Genomic DNA, 12,172 nt, shown 5'->3' with positions numbered 1-12,172 from the left:
ATTCCAAGATGCATTGTTCCCCAAGTGTTTCCTGATCAGGTACTTAACCTGGTGAATTCCTCCCTAAAGAAGCTGACCAAATGCCTCACAAAGCTTACTTAGAAACCAAGCAAGCATACAGCCCATATTCTTAACCTCAAGTAGAAAATGATATATATGTACAAACAGGATGAATAGATATAGTAGACCATAACCTTTACGGAGATATGTTACATGGTACAGGCAGCACAAAACATATTCCAGTTATATCATACATACATTTATAAATACCCCTCCCCCCCATGAAGCCTTATGGGGTATGCTGTCACAGGGCGGGGGGAGAATACAAATTTACAAATTAAAAGAATCTTAAGTCTTCATTATTTTTGCTGCCTCAATCATGTTTTCTCCTCTTTTGCTTCCCGAAGAGAAAAAAAAAAAAAACTCATTGTCTAAACAAATAATATTTTCATAGAAGATGGGGAAAAAAAAGTGACACCACATGGTAGACAAGATAAGTTGCAAATATATATCCATTGGCAAACCACAACCACCCCATTCCATGGTCCCAGCCTGGGATTATCAAAATTATTCTCTACCAATGCTGAAAGTTAGAAATGCCATTTACAAATAAATGAAAAAGTGTTTTCATTAGTTTCACAGTAAACAAAGAACCAGATAAAAAATAAGTTATTTTTTTCTAGGATTTGTTTTTTTGAAATCTCAAAATAGTAACAACCAATAGTATAGCAAGTACAGATGCTCCCCGACTTACGCAAGCGTTCCGTTCCGGAATGCCTTGCATAAGTCGAATTTTGCCTGAATCGGGAACGTATCTCCAACAATTACGCAAAAAAAAAAGCTTACAGAACTTTTTCCATAAGTGCGGATTTCCGTAAATCGGATTTGCGTAACCCAGGGAGCGTCTGTACAAGGCTTCAGATTTTAAATATTTAGCAACATTGCAACAATTTGTGTGCATTTTTCTTTGAGTACAGTAAATCTTTTGATCAATAAGTTGTACTAAAGTAATTTAGTCAAAACCCTTCCTACAACTGCCCTTTATTTTGTAAAAAGGTTAATATGGAACATAAATAGAGTAGAATAAACTGCCACCTCAGCAAAATGTGGTGCTTTCAGAATCAGGGTTGACATGCACCAAATGAAGTAGTGAATAAAAACAAGCAAAGTTAACAGCTCTCATGATACTGGCCAAAAATGCATCTGAATACTCAAATCCTGTATTTTATGGACTCAAATTTCCATTATTTATTGATAAAGTCTATTAAAAATTCACAGATTCCAAGGCCAGAAAGGACAAATCTGATTTATATAGGAGGTCCGAATGGATAGACTGGGAAAAGTTCTCTGGCCTAAGTAATTCCTAGAGCATAACTTTTACAAAACATCCAATATGGATTTAAACATTTTCAGTGATAGAAAAAGCTACCGCAATTCTTGGTAAGTTGTTCCAATAGGTAATTTCCCTCACTGTTAAAAATTTACACCTTTGTTTCCAGTCTGATTTTGTCCAGCTACAACTTCCAGCCATTGGATCGTGTTACACCTTTCTCTTCTAGATTGAAGAGCTCATTGTTAAATATTTGTTCATGGAAATACTTTATAAATCTATTATGACAGTTTCTGATGGAATTGAAATTGACTTGTTAGCATTCAGATGATGTCTTGAGTAAACAATATGGCAGCGGTTGTATTGCATCCTTTTACAAAGAACAGGAACTGCAATTATAAAAGACATCCCCCCCCCCACACACACACACACACACAAAAATTACAAAACTTCGAAAATACTCACCAACCATTTTTGTTGTTGCTTAAATACAGAATAAGGAAAAAAGTAAACCACTGCACGTTGCTTTTAAGAGTGGTCTAGCCCTACTGTGTAGAGTCAAATTATGCTATGTTGCTGGTTTTCATACTCTAAAACCAAGTACTTCAAAGGTTTCCAAAGCAAGGAAGTAAAACAAAGAAATACTGATGACTGTATTTTCAATCTAAAGTAACCAAAAACATAATTGTCAATATTAAATGACATGCAGGTTTTCCTTCTGAACCACAATTTGCATAGTGATACTGTTTGCTTCATAATACTAGGATGAATTTAAGCCACAGATCAGATTTGAAACAACTGAGTTAGCCAGGATAAATCAAGTACCATTGGTCTTGTGCATTTTTTTCTTTGAATAAAATCTAAATGTGTATGGGTCTTAACATGATGACATGTGGTTCAGAGCATTAGTCTTGATCTGATTTAAATCCTGTATTACAAAAAGCTGATACATATATACAAACATATATACACACACAGGTTTTTGTAATACAAGATTTATATATATATGCCAGACAGACAGACTTTTTAAATCTATGAATAGTTTGTTTATTCATAGATTCTAGGACTGGAAGGGACCTCGAGAGGTCATCAAGTCCAGTCCCCTGCCCGCATGGCAGGACCAAATACTGTCTAGACCATCCCTGATAGACATTTATCTAACCTACTCTTAAATATCTCCAGAGATGGAGATTCCACAACCTCCCTAGGCAATTTATTCCAGTGTTTAACCACCCTGACAGTTAGGAACTTTTTCCTAATGTCCAACCTAGACCTCCCTTGCTGCAGTTTAAGCCCATTGCTTCTTGTTCTAGCCTTAGAGGCTAAGGTGAACAAGTTTTCTCCCTCCTCCTTATGACACCCTTTTAGATACCTGAAAACTGCTATCATGTCCCCTCTCAGTCTTCTCTTTTCCAAACTAAACAAACCCAATTCTTTCAGCCTTCCTTCATAAGTCATGTTCTCAAGACCTTTAATCATTCTTGTTGCTCTTCTCTAGACCCTTTCCAATTTCTCCACATCTTTCTTGAAATGCGGTGCCCAGAACTGGACACAATACTCCAGCTGAGGCCTAACCAGAGCAGAGCAGAGCGGAAGAATGACTTCTCGTGTCTTGCTCACAACACAGCTGTTAATACATCCCAGAATCACGTTTGCTTTTTTTGCAATAGCATCACACTGTTGACTCATATTTAGCTTGTGGTCCACTATAACCCTTAGATCCCTTTCTGCCGTACTCCTTCCTAGACAGTCTCTTCCCATTCTGTATGTGTGAAACTGATTTTTTTCTTCCTAAGTGGAGCACTTTGCATTTGTCTTTGTTAAACTTCATCCTGTTTAACTCAGACCATTTCTCCAATTTGGCCAGATCATTTTGAATTATGACCCTGTCCTCCAAAGCAGTTGCCATCCCTCCCAGTTTGGTATCATCCACAAACTTAATAAGCGTACTTTCTATGCCAATATCTAAGTCGTTAATGAAGATATTGAATAAAGCCGGTCCCAAAACAGACCCCTGCGGAACCCCACTCGTTATGCCTTTCCAGCAGGATTGGGAACCATTAATAACAACTCTCTGAGTACGGTTATCCAGCCAGTTATGCACCCACCTTATAGTAGCCCCATCTAAATTGTATTTGCCTAGTTTATCGATAAGAATATCATGCGAGACCGTATCAAATGCCTTACTAAAGTTGTTGATTTTTGTCTGCTCTGGTTTGAAAGTATTAAGAGAAATTTATCTCTTTAGGAAGGAGATTGTATCAAGTGTATTGGCAGGGACACTTAAAACTTCATTAGAAAAGCTAAGCATATGCATGATTTCACTTTTTGAAATTTGGAATAATAGTTATATATTATTTACTGAAGAGAATATCTCCTGTTCAAAGTGCCTTTAATATTTGCAAAGTATTTTTCCTTTTTCTATTTATTAAAGTCTATGAACAACTTCTCCTGACTTCACAGAAGATTAAGGTATGACATAGCTCCCTATGTGGCAAGTGTCATGGCATTACAGATGGAGGCAGGGCCGGCTCCAGGGATTTGGCCGCCCCAAGTAGCCACACATTAAAAAAAAAAAAAAAAAAAAAGCCGTGATTGCGATCTGTGGCGGCAATTCGGCGGAAGGTCCTTCGCTCCTAGCGGGAGTGAGGGACCGTCCGCCGAATTGCCACCGAATAGCTGGACCTGCTGCCCCTGTCCGGAGTGGCCGCCCCAAGCACCAGCTTGCCAACCTGGTGCCTGGAGCCGGCCCTGGATGGAGGTGAACATCAGATATTCTAGCTTCCAGAAAAAAAAAAAAAAAAAGTCAATATAATGCTCTGGGAGTAGGCATAAGGTAAACAAACTAAATGTAATCATGACTTTATAAGATAGCTTTGATTCAAGCAACCTGAATAAGAAATCCTTTTATGAAGTACCCTGAGTTCTACATTTGCTTTTTTTTTTTTTTTGTAAAACTATCAGTGTGGCAGACTGGCAAGAATAATTGTACCCTAATATTTATGAGTATGGGATGTATTTCTCTATCATTAAACTGCATCAATGAACTGCAATGTACATCTTTTCTCCCTTACTCTTGGGGGATGGTTTTTAGAGAATGAGTAGTAGTGGTGGTGCGGGATTCCCAGAGAGATTGTGTTGGGCAGTAAATATAATAAATTAAAGTTGTTAAGCCATATGATTTTGGGGTACCTGACAAGTCTGTTTATTAGTGCATTTTAAAAAGTTTGTCAAGGATGCTCAAATCATTGAATGAACAATCTTAGTGCAGAATATTAAAATCCAAGTAAAACCAAGTATAATCCCTGAAAAAAAAAAAAAAGACGATCAAGCTATGGCTGTATACCGAATACAAAACTCAGTAGTACACTAAAACTATATGGCAATTACAGTTCTCTTACAAGATCCTAAAATTTTCACTACATTTGTCATCAAGTTACTCCAACTAGAACTTTAATTATTCTCCAAACCTGTAGTATTTAGCTCCAAAATACTCCTGAAATTGAAAAGATGTGCTAACTCCTATTTTCTGCCTTGGTATCTCCACCCCAATACAGTCTACTCTTTCAAATCAATTCCATACTATACCGTCAATCTGTTACACAGGCTTTCATTCACCTGCCTTTAAGAAGCATACCTCTAACTCATTAAAAAAAAAATCAGTCTTAATTTGAGGTTTTCCATCAGTCACTTTCACTCTAAGGATCATAGCATTAAACTGGTAATAGTTGCTTAAATATGGTAAAAACCTGTAAATGGTAGTATATCATACGTCTGATTTTTAGCACTAAATACATTAGATCAGGGGTGAACTCCCCAACACTTTTTAATGGCATTACTAAGAACCTGCAAATCAGTTTAAAATATGTTTAATTGTTGACTGTTTTTAAAGAACTGAAAAACAAGAACAAAAAACTCCAATCTCCAATTGTAATTCTTCACATATTCTCCCCATCTCCTGTAGCTCTCCTGTTCCTGCCATTATACAGAAATGGTTATAACATTTTACAATTGAAGTGGGGGCAGGAGAATTCTGGTTGGATAGAATGGAAATCGGTTTGGTAATTTTTAGGATAGCTTTAAAGCAAGTGTGGCAATAGGGTTTTTCCTCATTATTTGTATTATGGTAGCCCCTAGAGGCCCCAAATAAGATCAGGGCTATTAAAACAGTAACGAGAGCAGTCCTGCCCTCAAAAAGTTTACAATCTAAACAGACAAAACACAGAGTGGGAGAGGAAATGGACACAGAGGTGAAGTAACTTGTGGAAGTCACAAGGCTTGGAATGGAAACCAGATTTCCTGAGTCCCAGGCTAGCACTCTACCCCTTAGATCATACTGCTGGTCATCCCCATCCTTAACCATCTTTCTTGGTTTCTTCTCTAATTGCAGCGCTTACTCCCAGTTCTTTGCAAGGATTAAGTACTCTCAGACCAGACCAGTAGTTCTCAACATTGCGGGCTGCAGACGCAGCTCTCTCTGTGTTATGTGGGCCGCTTCCACACAATGTATATACACACTACCCGTACGGCCCTGAGGATGTCACAGCTGTGTGCTGATTGGGCCGCAAGCAATCGGCAGGCTGAGAACCACTGCTCCAGACTATATATAACTCCCCCCCTCCCCCCCAGGTAACTGACAAAGGGCATGAAAGCAGGAGAAACACACCTTAGTGACTGACTTACCTGAGACTCAGTGAAAGCACCAACTTTACAAGGAGAGTGCTTGATCCTTACAAAAACAAAAAGAAAATCACCCTCCTAGCTACCTGACTCCCTTGTAGAGCTAAATGAAGGCAGAGCAAAAGATTCTTCACTCAGAAAACTGCAGTCCTCCCTACAATTTTAATGGCTTTACTCATGAGAAGCTAGGTTCTAAATATCACACCCCAGTTGAAATAGAGAAAAAACCTCAGAGGATACTGCTGAATTCTCTCACTTTAGAAGAAGAAAGCAGGAGGGGACAGCATTAGAAGCTTGAAATTCCCTCACCACATTCAATTTGTAGAACTACGCAGTAGATATTGTAAGTGAGGCAGGAATCCTACAGAGAACAGCCCCTTCACTACACAGCCTTGATTCCTTCCCAGAGCAGAGTCAGTCCTGTGCACTGAATGGAGGCAGGGGTCCTATGGGAAAAAACAGAATACTCCGCATCACAATATACCTGCACAAGGAGGCCAAATTAAGTTTACACAGACAACCTTAATTCTAGCATGTCCTAACTTCTTAGTGTTGACTTTGCAACCTCAACATTCTTGTGTGTAATAGTATGGTTATTCCAAATAAATGCAAATAAGCACTGCCCAGAGCTCTGCAGGCTTTCAAAGGGAAATTTTAACAAAATATTTAGGTATCATTGAAGTCTGAAAAGATTAAGCCAATTGAAGAGAAGTCCACTTGTCTCCAACAAGTTTCTCTTTAAAGCAATTACTCATGCCCGAAGTGGAGCATGGGTATTTTTAAGAACTGCCATTCTGAATCTGGCAAAGCAGTAATATCCTTAGAAATATACCATGTGTACAGGTAATGACAATTTAATGTTGCTGATTCTAGATTAGCCTTGGTTCCATGAGAAGAATGTAAATTGAAAGTAGATGTTTGAAGAATTTATAGTAGGAGCCCAGTAAACTCAGAAGGCAAAGTAAAGTCTGGGGACAGAAAGAGACCAAAGATGAACCCAGATTCCAAAGAGTCGGGTGTCTGGAGACAGATAGGACTACCACGTAAGAGAGACGTGTGTAGACGTTTTGTTGTTTTAAAATCTTTGTCTTATGTAAAGCTTTAGTCTTACTGTTAAGATCAAACAATTCCTTGGATTCATGGCTGGTCAAGAGCTCCTAAGGAGAACTACCACAAAAGGAGTTAAAAAAAAAATCTCACAAAGCAGAGTAACTAGATATTACATAAATAAAAGTGAATTTTATTCCAGAATATAGTGTCCACCTGGAGAGCTATTCCAGTTAACCTCTCCATGTAGTCATGGCTTCTCGTGCTACAAGAACTCACTTGGTAACTCTTGCAAATTACTGCAGTTTTAATTTCAGCTGTGACTCAGATGATTTTTTACAGAATGAAATTTTTTATTTTGCCTCTCCATATGACCAGGTGGAACTGAATCCCTTTTGGGTAGACCATCTGGGTTTTAACATCTTTATTAAAGTTCATAGAGCACATGCTTAAAATGTTAAAGTCTGTTAATTTCATGAAATGATAAAAAACTGGAATAAACAAACATTCTTCAAATAAACCACATGGTTTACCACTCATTTAAATGAATTATTTTGATCAGTAACTTAAAAAGGTGCTACCAGGCAATTCTGATCTATTATCTCATCCAAGAGGGGGGGAGGGGGGAAAGAGAAGAGAAACTGGTCAAGGATGTGTTGGTTTCAAACCACAGAAAACCTTGCAGTGTATTAGCAAAAAGGACTGCCTCTGAAAGGTGGTAGGGTAATCCTTAGATTGTATAATCAGGTAGGGAAAGGATGGGATGTCATTAGCATAGTTGCTGAAAGGGAAAGATACTACAGTATCTTTGTCATTAAAAAAAAGACCATCTCCCACTAAATCACAAGAAATTAGCAGACATCCACAATGTAGCATACTAAAGAAAATGATTACAAAAAGCAATACTTAAGGAGAGCAAACCACAAATACATCAAGCTGCTACTTACAGGCAATTTCACCAAAGAACAGATTTGCAATGCTACTGAACTTTTAACAAAGATAGTCAGAACACCAAGACTGGGCTGTGCCTCCTCTGAGTTCTACAAAAAAATGTACCTAAACTTGTTGAATTATTCACACACACACTGAATGGAAGTGATTACAGTATTCATCAAAAAAGACCCCTACTGCCCTATTGTTTTCTTAACACACTCAAAAGTCTTGGCAGTGGCTGGAGTAATAAATAGCATCAAACAACCTTTATAATCAATCTTCATAAAAATGAAGTGTACATCTCTATTTCTCATAACCGTTTACTTCAATATGCTGCACTTCAAAAAGATTTCAGGTGAAGGAAGAAATTTTCAGTTTTGGCCCTTAATTTACACTATGGATTGTGCTGTAACACCACATTTCGAAAGCATGACTAGAATTCAGAAACTACAGTCCCTTTACGCCAGATAGGGAGATGACAAATTTATCACATGCAAATCAGATGATAGCCATCAATGAGTATTTTCACTTCTTGAAGGTATTCAACCAATCAGCTTTCTAGCATATTCTTTAATAATTATGCAGATATAATTTTAGCCACAAACTAAACAATAATCCAAAACGAAGAGAGACAGATTACTGGATCTAAATTGTTGCAGAAACCCAACTTCCGGGTTAAAAACAAACCAATATATTATTTAATTAACTTAACTGATGCCCCAGTACAAGAACTAAACCATACAAAATGTTATCCTTCTCACATGTATTGAAAAATTGTGTGTGTGGTTATTTTCCTTTAATAAATTTTTACTCGGGCTAATTAAGTAATTATGGGTTGAGTCTTGACTACCTTACAAACTGCCTCTCTTGTCATGGGATTCCACAACTGCTGTGATCATTTGAGTCTTGCAGCTCCTTGAGAGGAGGCAAGTGTCAGGGTATTCTCGGTGAGAGGTTTGCAATTCTGGAATTCATTCCCTCCATTGGTCAGAAAAATTAAAAGCTCGAACTTCGTAACTTCCAGGACAATGCTCACTTTCCTCAGGATTTTCCAGGGAAGGAGGCAGAGATAGGGCTCTGTGCAAGAAAAATAAACCTAAAATGGCAGTAAGTGCCAATAATTTGCACAGAAAGCAGCCTGTGCCAATCTTATTGCAAAGAAAACACCCAACGTAACACTCTGAAGAAACTTAAGCAAAACTGATTTAGTTCCTCTCCTCCCAACTAATCATAGTCAAGTTCTTGTGCCTCTTGGCCCATACTTGGCAGGCAAACTATACTAAAGGAAAGTTGACATACAAAATGTCTGCCTTGAAGGCCACAGACATGCATAACTACATTAATAGCTTTGACACTGGTCTGTTGTTCAATTACCACTCAGTCTTTGAAATAGCTATGCACATGCAAGCTATACTTTCAGCTATGCACATTCCCCACTCCCTTCCCACACTACACCATGGTTCTCTAACAAATTACTGGAGAACAAAATTGGTCTTGTTAGTTTCATCCGCTGTCAGATGAATACAACTAACTACATAACTCCAACAGAAGTATTGATTTAGATTTATAAGAAGTGACTGTCCAAAACTAACTGGGCAATTTTAAAATTTAGTTCTTATTTGGTGTGAACAAAAACATTTGAGTTTCTCTATTTCCTATATATTTTATACACACAAAGCCAAACAATTTCAAAATTCATTTATAGACACAAGCTAGTTTACTTTGCTTAAAGTAGCTATTATTGAAATTTTTGTTTACACAGCTTATATACATTTATTATTCTCATAATCCTACTCAGAAGAATGTCAAAGAAAATAAATTCCATAGTCTAAATTACAAGATGCCTGTCTACTAACTAACCCATTAAACTAGCTGGTTTGGTGGTTCAGTTGGTGTTGGTAGCTACTACTTCCTCTAAAGGAAAATATTTAAATAGTAATCTTTTCTTAAAATAAAAATAAGTAAAATGCACAAGTGTAAATCTGATATGCACATGCTAGCATAGGATAGTCAGGATGAAAACAAATGATTTAAAGGATGCTTCCATACGGAAATATGCAAAATCTATTCTGTAAGAATGTACACAATCTTCTGCACATTATCAGTTAGCTTTTTCTTAATTTAATTTTGTCCAATTCATATGCTATAAGGTGCTACAAGCATAGTATAATAAATGCAGCCAAACCAGAGGTTATAAGGCAGCTTTACAAACCTAGTTTCCAGATGCAGCATTCAATATCTTAATGCATGAAAAGCAGTAAGCTATTAGAGAGAGATTTGATTTATTTTGCAAGTGTTCAAACAGCACACATTTAAAGTCACCAGGACTTGAAAACTGAACACATTACGTATCATTGTAATGTGGGCTCTGCCAGATATAAATTTACTATGAACTTCAATTTCACTGAGATCCAATCCGTTTTATAGGTCATTTTGCAGTCTCATTAGTTTGACTGTTTACATATCTATTCCTTCATCAATTGTTCTTCATTATGCACCATTCTTAATATTTTATAGGAAAACAAACAGGGTATTTAAGTACTGTGAGATGTTTCTATTTGTAGCAATTGCTGTTTAAGCAATATGTCTGTCTCACTTAGTTGAGTCTTATGTACTATGCAGGATGTTAAACCAAAATTAGGCAGCAAGTTACCCCTGGTTTGTGTGGCAGAGCAGCACTGAACTATGCAGAAAACTAAGCACTATGAGAAAATTTATGAAAAAGAGGACCTTTGCAAGTTGCACAAAACTACTCCTGCAATCCTCTCAATCCCCCCGATAACTCAGACAGAGGCGTAGGAGGGTGGGTTATGGAATGGACATGAGCAACACATCTTGAAGAACAGTTACAAAAGGTTAGTAACAGTTTTTTTTGAGTGTCTGCTCATGTCCATTCCATGCTACGTGTCTCACACGCAGTACCCCTGGAATTAAGCTCACGATTGCCGGAGGCAGTACCTTCGCCTGCTCACAGCAAGCTCAGATGCAGATGGTTATCCAGGACGAGATTCTCTGGTATGACACGGGTAGCCCTCTCTTCCTTTTCTGTTACAACTACAAAGACTTTCGTGGACTTGCGGAAGTGCTCAGTTCTCTCAATATACAAGGCGAGGGCCCACCTAACATCCAATATATGAAGCAGATGTTCCTCAGTGGTCTTGTGAGGTTTTGGAAAGAAGACAGGAAGAAAAATGTCCTGGTTGTTATGGACTTGTGACACCACCTTTGCTAGGAAGGCCAGATGGGAGCACAGCTGGACCTTGTCCTTGAAGAACACCATCAGGGCTTTGATCTCAGAGACCCTTCTGGCTGAAGTGATTACCACCCGGAAGATGACTTTCCAAAAGAGCACCAGTATGGTGTGTAACCCCTTTGGGGTTTAGAGAGCATGGGCCCTTTAAATCTTTTTCCTAGGGGGGAGGGGGAGAATAAGAAAAAAGGAGGGAAACTTCAGGGGGCAGTGCTGGAGCTCCAGGGAGAGAGAGAGGCAGCCTGAGGCCCTGGAATGACGATAAAGTCATTGCGGAGAAACTAAATGGATTCTTTGCTTCAGTCTTCACGGCTGAGGATGTTAGGGAGATTCCCAAACCTGAGCTGGCTTTTGTAGGTGACAAATCTGAGGAACTGTCACGGATTGAAGTGTCACGGATTGAAGTGTCACGAGAGGAGGTTTTGGAATTAATTGATAAATTTAACATTAACAAGTCACCAGGACCAGATGGCATTCACCCAAGAGTTCTGAAAGAACTCAAATGTGAAGTTGCGGAACTGTTAACTAAGGTTTGTAACCTGTCCTTTAAATCGGCTTCTGTACCCAATGACTGGAAGTTCGCTAATGTAACGCCAATATTTAAAAAGCGCTCTAGAGGTGATCCCGGCAATTACAAACCGGTAAGTCTAACGTCTGTACCGGGCAAATTAGTCGAAACAATAGTTAAGAATAAAATTGTCCGACACATAGAAAAACAAACTGTTGAGCAATAGTCAACATGGTTTCTGTAAAGGAAAATCGTGTCTTACTAATCTATTAGAATTCTTTGAAGGGGTCAACAAACATGTGGACAAGGGGGATCCAGTGGACATAGTGTACTTAGATTTCCAGAAAGCCTTTGACAAGATCCCTCACCAAAGGCTCTTATATAAATTAAGCTGCCATGGGATAAAAGGGAAGGTCCTTTCATG

The 12,172-nt window shown here is 38.3% G+C and overlaps 1 protein-coding gene across 7 annotated transcripts in view; it reads right to left on the bottom strand.

The window, feature by feature from the left end:
• LOC101943505 (palmitoyltransferase ZDHHC14) overlaps positions 1 to 12,172 on the bottom strand; it is a 324,118-nt gene that overhangs the window by 291,242 nt on the left and 20,704 nt on the right. The window contains exon 1 of one of the 7 annotated variants that reach the window (XM_065588884.1): positions 6,320 to 6,339. The exons of the other annotated variants lie outside the window; for them this stretch is intronic. Within the exon in view, the coding sequence (XP_065444956.1) occupies positions 6,320 to 6,324 (5 nt within the window). The 5' untranslated portion in view covers positions 6,325 to 6,339. Of the gene's footprint in view, positions 1 to 6,319; positions 6,340 to 12,172 lie in introns of those variants that run through there. 7 annotated transcript variants of the gene reach the window in all.

Source organism: Chrysemys picta, chromosome 3 (assembly GCF_011386835.1).
Source record: "Chrysemys picta bellii isolate R12L10 chromosome 3, ASM1138683v2, whole genome shotgun sequence".
Classification (NCBI taxonomy): domain Eukaryota; kingdom Metazoa; phylum Chordata; order Testudines; family Emydidae; genus Chrysemys; species Chrysemys picta.
The sequence above is the reverse complement of the archived record's forward strand: the minus strand, read 5'-3'. Positions and strand labels throughout refer to the sequence as shown.